This window comes from Ischnura elegans, chromosome 4 (assembly GCF_921293095.1).
Source record: "Ischnura elegans chromosome 4, ioIscEleg1.1, whole genome shotgun sequence".
Taxonomy (NCBI): Eukaryota; Metazoa; Arthropoda; class Insecta; order Odonata; family Coenagrionidae; genus Ischnura; species Ischnura elegans.
This window is the reverse complement of record NC_060249.1, coordinates 57129451-57142555: the sequence shown is the minus strand read 5'-3', so window position 1 is coordinate 57142555 and position 13105 is coordinate 57129451. Positions and strand designations below refer to the sequence as shown.

Below are 13105 nucleotides of genomic sequence, written 5' to 3'. Positions count from 1 at the left end.
CTACCGCGCTATGAAATACTGACTAACGATTTCATACAAACTAAAGTAACTAAAGATAGGAAAGAAGGAATAACGGAAAATGTGTCAAAGCCCATATTTCGCGTTGATTGAAGCATTACGCGCTGCACTCAGCCTTACTTGTGATTCGCTTTCCCATACACGGTACAAGTATCGGTCATAACTAGTACTTCACGTCATCATTTCCCCTTACACCTCACTGTGACTATAGTTCCGCTAAATGATCGCGATACTGCAAGAGTATTTGATCGCTGGTAGACAGGAATGAATCGCCGCTGCTACTCTCAGCTGCGTTGTATTGTGCGATATTTTCAGTTGAAATCAGTAATCCAAATACTTGGTAATGCTAGAAGCACTCTAGTTTCTGTATATCCTTAATCTTCGGCTCCAAACCGAATCTGGGGTTTCAATGTTTGCCTCAACTTTTGGTTGCAGCGCAGTAATTTTTTTGCACTCCTTTGCATATTTTTTCTGGAGAACTAACTCACACTCAAAAATCAGGGAACGGATAATAAAATGTTAGAAAATCAGGGAGACTCGTATTACTACCATTCAAGGATGAATGAAACCAGAAAGGAATGGAAGGACCAATTTCAGACAAGTCCCTCCTCTGCTGTCCAGCCAACGCTTTTCTCGCGATAGCGTAGTCAAATACGATCCCCGAGCAGACTAGGCATGCAAACACGGTGCTTGTCTGGGAAGGTGGGGGTGTGTCCTGAGATCGGAGGGGGTAACCGCCGTTGTGGGCCGAACACGCCATATTTACTTCGAATTTTGCCTAATCTGGGGTTCAAGAAGATTCATGTTCCACAAATAGCGTCGCCCTCCCACGCATGTGCATTGAGGAGAATTTTGTAGCGTAGATAGGTGTCCGAAATCATTTGGTATTTTGTTCCAGTGCCATGTGCACGAGATAATGTTATGTGAACATAATTTTAAATGATTTGGCGAAATATTATTCTTGATGTTTCCAATCCTTGTGGTTGGTAACTCACGTCTGAGTAGAGTGACATATTTTGAGTATGAAAATTCCCAAAACACTGTGAGATACAGTGCTGCCCACCGGAAGGACGTATGGCGCCACTTGAGCAATGGAAAGCAATTTTAGGGGAAAGGGGGAATTTTTTTTAATGCGCACTGTATAGGGGGGAAGCTTTTGCTTTTGGGGAGGGAATGCGGCATCAGCATTGAGTAGAATGTGCAACCCTGGTGGGAAAAAACATTAAGAGCAAGTGTCACTCCTACTCAACCGGTCATATTATGCCTTGGCATCCTGACGTCTTACTTGTTTGAAAGTTATGGTATAATTTTGAAATTTTCAGAGCATGCAGAATAATACATATTTTCCCCTTGTTTATTTTTTTAACAATAGTAACATTTTCCCTGGTCCACATTTAATAGTGTGCCAAATGTGAAAATTTTTCTTAATCGTTTCCTCTGAAGTAAAATTCACATATTTTATATGCAATTAAATATTGGAAAGAGTCTCCTACCCATACCCTTAAAATTTTAAAAGGACCCTTAAAACGATCATTTCCACGCCTCCACCAGGTCAGAGATGACGGCAATAACAGCTCTACTGATCATTTTCAAAAGGTGAAGTGTATATTTCTCCAATCATTTGTCACTATCAAAATTTCCAACCCTGAACTTAAACGTGGATTCCCTGATGGCAATCAATGCACCCATAAAATATGACTTGCAGAGTGGTAATTAAAAGAATGGCAAGCACTTAGAAAAATGTTATGAATATAATTATGTCAAAAATGTTCGTGTGATATTGTGAATTAAGGTTCAAGTTATAACTATTTCAGCCATAGATAAGGTTCCCCCTAATCATATCTTGGGTTAGTTGTGAAATTTTTCCCGTGATTATGACGCTAATGTTTAGTTTCTAGCATTGGGTGAAGATCTTACGGTTTATTTGTCCACTCATTCCTGCTCTCTTTCCCACCCCTAAACTGATACCTTAAAATGAAGCGTGCCACATTTTTATGATTCCTCGACATGGTACCATCATTGTTATAAACCATATCATGTGAATTGTACCAACGTAATTTATGGAGAATGTCTGTGACGTTCTGCATCGGAGTACTCTCAGAAACAGACCCATACGTTGGTTGCGCCGATAACATTTTTGCTCATTAGTCGCTAGGCGGTAATCACTACAGCGTGAAAAGGACACACATTCAGAGTATAGCGGCTTAGATAAAGGATTTGTGTAGTTATTTTTCACATTGATAAATCTCTATTGCGAATATATATCACGCCGCGGTAAAAGGTTTTGAAGAATTCGTAGGTGTAATCCAATTAGAATAACTGAAAGTTATAACATTTATGTTAAAAATTCCCTTTGTACAAAGTTCGCCGGTATTTTTTCCAATTTTTAAATAATAATGATGTATATTTTTACTTTAAGTAATCCTCTCTTTCGTACGAGTATGCCCGACTTTTGTAGAAAATGACATTCCAGCGCCGCTTGGATGAAGAAAATGAGAATCTCCATATCTTCACCAATTCAGAATGTAAAATATCACGTTGACTGCTGCATACTCTTTAGTTATTCAATTTTTTCATGTAAAAGGAGAACAAAATTCAGGCATCAAAGATGGAAGGAATTGATGAAAGAAAGTGGATGGAATTGCTGCATTATATATTTTTATTACTCTTTATTCTGGATACAACAGACAATATGAAGTTTTTTTATTTCCTTGGTGCACTGGAATCAATTTTCGTAATCATTGATAACAAATAATTGATAATAATAATATAATGACTTTTTTCGCATTTTTTATCATGGATTTTATTTTAATAACTTATTTCTTGTATTTAAAGAGCTAGAATGCTTTTGATCGTCGAATAATCTCATCACGTGTGAAAAGATCTTTAAAACAGTGGTTAATTCTTCGTTATTTATTGTCGTTTACGCAAGTGCATCGATCAGGTATGGAAGTTTTACCTTCGTGTCTTGCGGAAGAAATCATTTCTGGTAGTTTTAAGACGCCTTTAACCGGATAAATATTGAGAGTCAATGCAACGTTGGAACCTTACGTTCGCATATTTCGATTATTCATTCGAAATTGCTTTAGTGCGACGGAAATTGTGCCGCAGTCAGCTCAAATTCAATGGGGCATGCTTTCATCGGAAGTCTATATGCGACAACTCATGCCTTAGCTACTTGTGTTTACCATTTGCTAGAATGCCATCTGACAATGAGAAAAATTTTAATGCGTGTTCAACTGTGCAAACTAGTAAGTATAAACGGGGCAATCATACCACCCATCTATGAATACATATTAGCATTTTTCTCGCGTAAAAGAAAAGTAAATAATTTACCTTTGGAAAATAGGAAATATTTTTTCAGTGTGTCCAATGTGTAGAAGTAGAAGTCCACCCCAATTACAAGAGAGGCTTTCTTTCTAGGTCTGATAATTTATCTATTTGAAACGCGCCATCATCCATGAATGACTCGTTGAACCTACCCTTTCTTAGGTTATCTATTAGGGCACAATATCAATTAGAAAGTACCAAAATCGACACCCAGAGTGCGTACATCTTTACTTGAGAGTCTTATTATGGAAGGGTCAGCAACCCGTGACCAGCATGTGGCCTCAAAGTAATGCCATGCAGCCTTCACAAGTAGTAATTATCGATATCATTGTGTTTGAGAAAAAAAAATTGCCTTAATTGTATACTCCTCATTTTATGATTATTATATCATTGTATTCAATTTTATAATGAGGTTACGTGCCAAGACTGGGTAGCACTTAAGCCCACCAAATGTTGGTCATTTTATAAGAACATCTCTGGGAAAAATAGTATTTTCCACCCATGTAGCCATTCCAATTTGCATACACCAACCCAGAGGTATGAATAAGCAGCTGACTCTTGATGTATTACATGTTGCTGACGCTCCTCTGAAATTCCCCACAAAATCTACATCTGGATGGAATAGTTTGACGCCCGGATTTAGTCGGATATGCTCTGCTTTTTCATCGATATGTTGGCGTCCTAGGCCCCATTTTTCATAAATAGGCCTTCGTTAAATAAAATTGACCTCCTTATCGTGAAAGATGCATCACTCCCACGCAACTGACAGAAATTAATCTTTTTTCTTCACGCGTTTCTTGTTTAAAACCAAATCAATTTCCTCGAAACGATATTCAGCAGCCCTGAGGATGAGCCTCGAATCGGAGCTCGAAACGTCGGCAGAAATGGAGTTACTAACCCTATGATAATATCGAGAGAAGTTTAAACCCACACAGGGATGCCGACTTACAAAATATATTGGGGGGGCCCAAACCGGGGATCTTTCCCCGGGAAATTTTATACGTAGTGAGTTTTAAGTTTTTTAAGCATTTTAGAAGAGTCATATGATCAACGTTAGAACCGTTATAACTCGAATCTCGATATCTGGACACTCCAGGGAAAATCTACAAGTCCGACACATTTTTTCCTTACACCCATAAGGAATTTTTGAGGGGGCTCGGGCCCCCTCAAGCCCATGGAGTCGGCGCCACTGAACCCACACAATTCGTCGAGAAGGCATTTACTTTTTACTAGTGAAACTCCTAGATTTTATGCAACCCGAGGAAAAAGTATCGCAATAAAGGCCCTTCCGCGCCTTTCCTCGAGCCTAACAGCGGAGCACGGAGAATATTCTCCGTAAATGTAATTTGGGATATATTGCGAAGGTATTTTTGTATCACTCACTCAATCACTCAGTGAATCAACCCGAAGTTTGGTTTGGGAAGGTGAGGATAAGGCTCATCCCCTACTGCGCCACGGGCGTGTGAAATCACACATCCAGGGTAGGGGTGCAGGTCCTTTCCTTGGGCTACCTCACACTTCGAGGACTTCGGCGTCACATATTATTTTCTATTATATTTCAATGGTGGTACTAATTTTGACCATAGTAATAATATTTTTTTACAAAAATGAAAATCAAAACAACTATCCTAGCAATTTATTTGGAGTATCTGAAGGTTTCAACAGAGACTTGAACCCGGGACTCTTCCATCAGCAGGTGAGTGCTCTACCCACTAGGTTATAGCAAATTTTGTAACATAAGTTGCATAATTCTGGCCATTTTTCTAGTGATTTCAATCCATAATATCTAGAAAATTTCCAAAGGACAGTTGAGTAAAAACAAATATCCCTTAAAATTTCATTTTCTTATAACGCTGGAAAAGATTGAACGCGGTCTGAAGGTGACATTTGGGTACCTTCCCCCGTGAGCGTATTTTGGGGGACAAAGGTGGTATCCGTGTTGGTTTCGCGTCTGAGTGGGCTCGTCGGTAGTGACGTTCCCACCTCGGAAGTCGTCTTCATATCGCACACCGCAAAAACCGCGAACGTAGTTGAGTCGAGCTCAATTAATTGGCGACGGTTGGCGGCCCTAACGAAACAAACGAGTACGCAGACGCGTGTGCGCGCCACTCGCAATTTCCTCGGGTGTCATTGAAAATTGTCATTCAACCCTACTGTACCACACTGCTACCGTGAACTCTTATCCCTGGATAGACAGTTGTCCCAGCGGCATGGGGAAGGTTCGTGCTGGGAATAGAATGCTGGGAAAAAACTTGCATAATTGCAAATGCATGAACAAAAAAATGAGCCGTCTGATTTATGTACTCATTTTTTTGGTGATGTATGCGGTATATGTTGCTATTTTGCAACTTTGAAGCGAGCTTGTCGAGAAATCAATACCTGGCAGTGAATAGGTTAGCGTATGGTATCAGTCATTGTCATCTGATTTATGATGTTGATATTGCTATAAAGTTAGTTATGGTTAATGAATATGGTCTGGTTAACTTAATACATTGCCTCTCAAATAGTGTTCATTACACTCATAGTGAGGAGGCACTGGATTTTGCACAATCGTCTCCACCACTGTCTGAACTCGAATTTTGCCTACGGAAGTCATCACACCGCACTCAACTGGTCTCATACGCGTCGCTTTTCGCTGCTATACATAAAAAATTATACCAGTGAATTTGGAGCAATTTCCAGCAACTTTGGTTCTTATTTTAGCGCCATTCAGCTGTTCCAAAAGAGAAAAAATTCTAGGTCATGCAGATGTTTCTGGCATCACATAATGGCATTCGGTTGCCATACCTTACTTACATTGCCGGTATAGACGTTTCCTGCTCAAGTTTGCAAAACAATAACGCAGGAAGCAGCAAAATCTTTGTTTTTGTAAAAGCACTCCACGTTAAAAAAAAAAACAGTCTAATTGCTCCTTGAACCAATTGCTATGGGTGTAATTTTACCAACTAGAAGATGTATAAGTAATGAAGGGGCGCCAGGTATTGGATTTTAGGCATGGTCTAGCAAGCGCTCTCGTCGATTGATTAAAAAAAATTAAAATTTTGCCGTTCACCGCATTTTTACTATGCCGTATCTTGTGAGGGACCCAAGGACGTTGTGATTGATGATTACCGAAGAGATCACAGAGTCCATCTTAGAATGGCTAAGAATAATGTCCTCGGACAGCTGTTCCCAGCGCCATGACATCATGTTATCGGTGAATGCCCACTTATTTGGTTCATTTCGTCCCGAGGGAAAAAAAGTTGATACGAGAAACCTTGGACCAAAGATTTTATCGTTGATTCATCTTGAATCCAACTCGTATTAGGTCGGCAATGGTCGATTTACGATTAAAACACCTGGTAATGTGTGATCCATTGCCTGTACATACGGCCAATTAGGTGAAAATAGTTGCATCATAAACTTTTCTAGCACAGAAATTTCTTAATCTAATGAAATTTTCTAGCACACAAATGCCATTATTATTTTACCTGTTTTTGCAGATGTTTCGCAACGCACATAGGGTCAAATCAGACAGGCTGCGAAGTGCCAAGTGTGTGGTAAATAGCTAATTCTCGTCCACATCTCATCCACGATTACTGGATTGATGCATCGTGAATCAAAAAATCACACAATGCTCTCGCAATCACACAATCTTCATGCTAAGCATTGTCACATTCAAATATTATGCATCACACTACAGCAACAACGAACCATCTCTACATTTTATTTTTGGTTGAATCGCCAGGCTCGGTGGCGACAGTGTCCAGTCGTCACCTCTTAATGTCCTAGAGAGAACTGCATGTCCAAAATTCGTGACATCAAAGAAGATGCGGATTAAACGATTGTTAGAAAGAAAGGCAATCTTGGAAGGACAAGTGGAAGGGAAGTACCCGAAAGGAAGGGATCGTATGAGAAATGTGGAACGAATTTGAACGACGTGAAGCAGAAGAATTATGTTAGTATGAAAAGATTGGAGCTGATTGAATAGGTAGAGCTGCGTCAAACCAATCCCAGAATTCTTTGCCGATGACGAAGTATAGACTTCACTGCATTTCAAGCTGCATAAAATGTAAGGACAAAATAAGAGAGATATTCGCCGTACGAGTTGCTAAAGAAATTTATTTTCCTCAATCATTGAAGGTCTTTAATAAATGCTAGGTGGAGCAATAGTTAAACCACACCAACGCCCACTTTCAAGGGCGTACTCAGAATCAAAACTAGAGGGGGCAAGTCGTCCAAGTTTTGACACAGAAAAGTTAAGGGCACCATAATTTCAAGGAAATTATAGCAGCGCCTTGTTAGTTCTGAAAAATTTTCGCACGAAAAAAAGTTTTATTTTAATTACATGTTTTATAACAATATCACTTTCTAGGGGGGGCAGCTGCTCTCCCCTTACCCCTTCTGGATACGCCCATGAGCACGTTGTTTTTTAACTAGTGTCCGAAGAGTCCCTGCCACACGCCTATTGAAGATGTTTGGGGATAGTATGTAGATGTAGCTGAAGAGTCGGATGAAAACGCGAAAAATCGTCTGCACATCTTGTAAACGAAAACAAACGACGAAAAACGATCTTCTCCTCCGCGGCCCATCGCACCGAACACATCACCGCACACTTCATCCATCAATTCACGACCGTGGGGAGACGTAAACATTGCTTACCTTTCCGCATCCCCATGGAAACGGTATAGGTGAGGTCGCTGAAGTCCAGCTCGATTGGGGCCCTCTGCGGCAGCCGAGAGAAGGTCGTCTGAGGGCCTCCGATTGTGGGCTTGAGCAGGCCCGCGCCCTCCTGGGCGGCACCCGCCGCCTCTCCGGGGGAGGCCGTCATCTCGATCGTCGCGGTCATCTCGACCGGGTTGGAAGACTTAAGACGGTATGATCAAGAGCTCGTGAGCGACTGATTCCTCCGGCAGGGCAAGTAGACGGTTGCGGAGGGACCAGGCGCTTCGGCGGGGACAGTGGGAATGGTGAGCCACCGACTGACTCCTTGGAGGCCGGCAAAGGAATCCCCACCCCTTCCCGCTCCACTATTCCCCCCACCTTCCTCTTCAGCGGCCTCCCCTTCTCCTCGAATCCAACGTCCAACATCAGCCACTTCGGTATTCCTCCCCGCCATGGCTTCCGTCTGTCTTCTATGATGTTCTGCTCTTCCCCTCTCGCCAACGCAAAACAGTTCTCGCGTTCAGTACTCAAGGCAATTCTTAATCTGCTCTTCAATTGATGCAACACCTTCTTCCCTTACTCCGTCCGATAATCTACAATAGGGTGTAATCAGCTCAAAACTGAAGTGGGGACAGCTTTTCGAATTTAACCTCATAGGGGAAGGGTGGCATGCGATAACGTAGGATAACAAAACGAAGAACAGAAAACAAATTCCATTCATATGAATTTTTAAAAAGCGGCAATCATTCTTTCAGTCATTGTTTTCATATTTTATGTTCACATTTTTATGCATTTTCTTTTTAATTCTCGACGTCGAAAAGGAGAGCAGCTTCTTCTTGTTTGTTCTTGAGCAAAATTTATCCTATCCCAGACTAAGGGTGAGGTTAGGAGGGAGATTATTTTAGCAAACTTTGTTCTTGCGAGAATGAAAGTTTATCAATCTTACGCTGATAATTAGATGCTTCATTTGGTTTATAATAATATTTGTTATTATTCATTTCGAGTAAGTTGGTGGCTGAAAATTCGGCCTTTCCTGTCTCTTTCAGGTGACTCCCGCATAAAAGGTGATATTAATGGAATCGACTACGTAATAAGGTGTACCTTTCACCAAGTCCCTCTTCTTCGCGAAGATCAACGAAAGCTGACGACGGCAATCCATTGCAAATTAAATGTAGTGATATAGCCCCAACCACTTAATGAAGTTGTAAAAGTAAGTAAAGACGTGTACACCTGCATATCGCATCATATTTGTCTCTGGTGACACGCTAACGGTAGTGATGAAAGTACACAAAACCGTTGACGTCTGCAAATAATGCCACGATGCGTTTCCAGCGAATAATTTGAGCAAAACAATGGTCAGTTAAACTCATAAAAATGGATAACCGCTGCAATCTGTTTGGGTACTTCTAAGGCTTCACTCCTTCACACTATTATCTGCATCCATGATTGAGTTATTTGGGTTACGGTTAAGCATCTGCCTCGTTAGTAGTTAATTGAATTTGAGTTCAAACTTTGGCCACTGCAAATTCTAACCAACGCGCTTCCTAATAATTTTCTGAGGGAATCTGAGGAAATGCAAGGCTCTAATTCTGTTGGTAGAGGGAATTTCTCCGTGCAGTTTTGACCCTCGCTGTGCGATAAAAGCATTAAGAGTACCGCAACTTCATAGGACATAACATTCAACTGTTGCTCTTTTGGCATGTATTTTTCAGGACAATCTAATCCAAACTCCTTCTTCCCTTTCCCTTCTCCGGTTCAGTACAATCGCCATCACCAGTTACTATGTACATTCATGTGGTGATTAACTATATTTAACTACGGAAATATAGTCTGCCATACACCTACCAATGTAGCTGTTGTTGATAAAGATGGTTTGACTAGGGAAATCGGAGAACTATGTTTTATCCACCATAGCTCATTAGAACAATCGCCCTTCGGTCTTGAAATCGCTACGGCTGAGTAAAAAAAACTCGTCAGTTTTATTCCCGAATCCATCCATTATCTTCACATGAATGATATCAGCTGGTGATTATTTTTAAATTACCTATTTTATCAATTCCAATCTGTGGTGACATCGTTTTGATACTTTTCACTCTTGTAGTACAGCGTTAAATATCACATGTTATGCCCAATCAATTTACATATCGTAACAATTAACATATCGTGCGACTCGAGTACTAATATAGGTTTAGGAAGCGCTTAGAATTTGGATGGCATCATTTTTTACCGACATTTTCTATATATTAAGAGCGATTCATATTAACATGCACCATTTTATTTCGAGTACCTACACATATTTTTCGCAATTTTTGTTCACGGATCATTCCTGAAACGCAAAAGCCTTGAAATAATCCTTACACAAACGTAATCCTAGTCCAAATGCTTTTATAAGTTTTTTTTTGTTATTTCAATGGATTTTTGGTCAAATGTTTTCAGTCATTATTACTGAGGCTTCCGCGGTGATTAAATGATGATTGGTTTCCGGGTTAATCCCGCGTCGACTAATTTTTGGCGGACGACAGTTTCGGGCGCGTTCCAGCTCCCGTCTTTGGGTCCAAATGATCTGCATAGCTTTTATTCTTTGTGTATAAATCTAGTCTTTATTCTTTATTTATAAGAACGTGCGCCTGACTAGCCTTATGTATATAAAGAATTGCAGCTTTGAAGATCATTTGGACTAGAAGACGGGAGCTGGAACGCGCCCGAAACTCTCGTTCACCAAAAATGAGTCGACGCGCAATGAACCCGGAAACCAATCATCGTTCTCAGTTATTATTCATGCCATATTGCTTTTTACATGGCTTTATAATACAATAAGTTTTCTCCTGTAAATAAATAAATAATTATATTCTCTTCCAAGGGCGTGCCCAGGATCATAACTAGGGGGGCGGGGCTAGGGCTAACTCATAACTAGGCATGGTTGTTCAAGTTACAGGTAAGTCTATTGCATGGAAAAGGAGAATGAAACCAACATTTTGAGGAAACTGTGACAGCTTTTTGCAATTTTGTTAAAATTATTTGCTTGAAAAAATATTATTTTTCTTAAAGACATTTGCGATTTTTGCTCCCTGGAGGGGGGGGGGGGGCAGCTGCCCCTCGCTGGGTACGCCCATGTTCTCTTAGATGGTAAAAATTAAGGTAACAAAACCAGGGGTGCTCTGGCCAGGTCGCCGAGGGCTCCGAGCATAAGGGGCTCTACAACGCACGCGTCTACCGTGAAGCGTATAAAAATGGCGTAGTAAAAAAAAAGGCTCAGATTACCTGAACCAAAGTTTTTTTGCGATTATAAAATTCTACATAGTATTTATTTGCCCTATTTACAACATACACAGTGTAAAAATATTATAATTAGAAATGAAATAGGGGTGTCTGAGGATAAAAGAGTACCTGATGCTTTTTTGAAAGGATTATTCTACAAGGTTATTTTAGAGATTTTTTAGATTTCGGTGCAGTTTCTTGGAAAAAAATCACTAAATTGGTTATAGAACCGTAATATACATTTAAATTTTATGTGCTGTGAAATCATCACTTTTCATAGTATTTTTTACGAAATTTCTATTTTTTATTAACTTTCATATTGTTTTTAAGAGCCAGAATAACATCAAAATCTATTATTTCTGGGCAAGCAATATCCTAAAAACTTCCGAAGACGGACCTCCGATATCCCCGGGAAGGGGGGCCCATCATGAGCCCCTGGCGAGGGTGCCCAACCACCCCAGACCGCTGAATAACAGTAAACAACTGGAGTGTTAGAGGATACATCAATGTGCTCACCGCAAGCAGCTTCGTTAGGCTTTTGGAGCGGGGTGTTAGGCTGTTGACAAATAAAAGTGAAATGCTCTCACAAAATTTCCCCCTAGCATTTATCAAAGTTCTTTACTGTTCGGGGAAAAAACGAATTCCCATACCTATCCTTTCGTCAAAATATATCCCTGGTGCAAGAGCGTACCCAGGATCAACACTAATGGGGGCAAGCCATGATCGTTCAAGCTGTAACATTTTACATTTTAGCATGAAAAATGTGAATGAAACTAAAATTTTAAGACAATTAAAACAGCGCTTTATTAGTTTTTAAAATTATTTGCTTAAAAAACATTTTAGTTACATTTCTTAAACTAATATTAAAGAAAATTTTTTGAAAACTTTCGATTCAATCCAGTCTGATTTTCCCTAAAGACTTTAGCGATTTTTGCTTCTAGGGGGGTGGGGGGAGCAGCTGCCCCCTCGCTGGGTACGCCCATGCTCCGGTGGATAACTACGCTATTTACTTAAATCCACGAGCAGTTATTTTTAACAGAAATTTTCGCTCGGTCAAAAAGTGAAAAAATGTATTATCTGTTTAAAAACTGGATCAATTAAAAAATTTAAGCGTATCCAGTGGATTTCTTTTTCTCTCGATGTAATAATCGGGTTCTCTAGTTCTAATGTGATGTTCTCCGCGTCGCTCTAAATGACACCTATTCTCAATTTCTCAAGCAATCTTAGCCTAGAGCGCGGCTTCCGAGTCTCCAGCGGTTTCCAGCCCAATTTGTTAAACATCTGTGCAGTGCTTACTGTACACCCGTAGTAGTTTTTGACAAATCGCGCAGCTTTCCTAAGTCTTTCTGCACCGGAATATCATATGATCGCTGCATATTCCAATTTCTCCTTAGCAATTGTTCGACATCGCATACCTCACCTCAGATCCTCTTCACGTGCCGAAATACGTCATTCACTTGGATTATTACACGCCACCCACCGCCGATTGACATCAGACATCAAATTTCTTTGCTGCATCATGAACGGGTGATCCAGTGATCTAACATTCTTTTCACTCTGCATTCCAGCTCGCAAAACCCGCAATACTGAAGCTCTACACCAGCCCAATTTCCGTCTGGCAATATCCCATAGATCCCTCTTTTACCGATTACCTTCTATTTTCAATTCAACCTCAACTATTTATTCTTCTCTTGACCTCTTTGCCTCCAGCATAAATTTCAATAACCAATTGAAAAGACTATCTTTTTGACACCCACCTTTTTGTATGTATTGTATGTGTTGAAAATGGTTGTTATTTATGAGATTATTTTTATACATGTTCTTTAATTATATTTAGTTAATTTATTTTGTTTAT

The 13105-nt window shown here is 40.2% G+C and overlaps 1 protein-coding gene across 1 annotated transcript in view; it reads right to left on the bottom strand.

The window, feature by feature from the left end:
- Positions 1–8317, bottom strand: part of LOC124157547 (ATP-binding cassette sub-family G member 4) — a 96205-nt gene extending 87888 nt beyond the window's left edge. Inside the window, exon 1 of the mRNA XM_046532371.1 lies at positions 7990–8317. Coding sequence (XP_046388327.1) covers positions 7990–8176 — 187 coding nt within the window. The 5' untranslated portion in view covers positions 8177–8317. The remainder of the gene's footprint in view (positions 1–7989) is intronic.
- Between the last annotated feature and the right edge of the window lie 4788 nt (positions 8318–13105).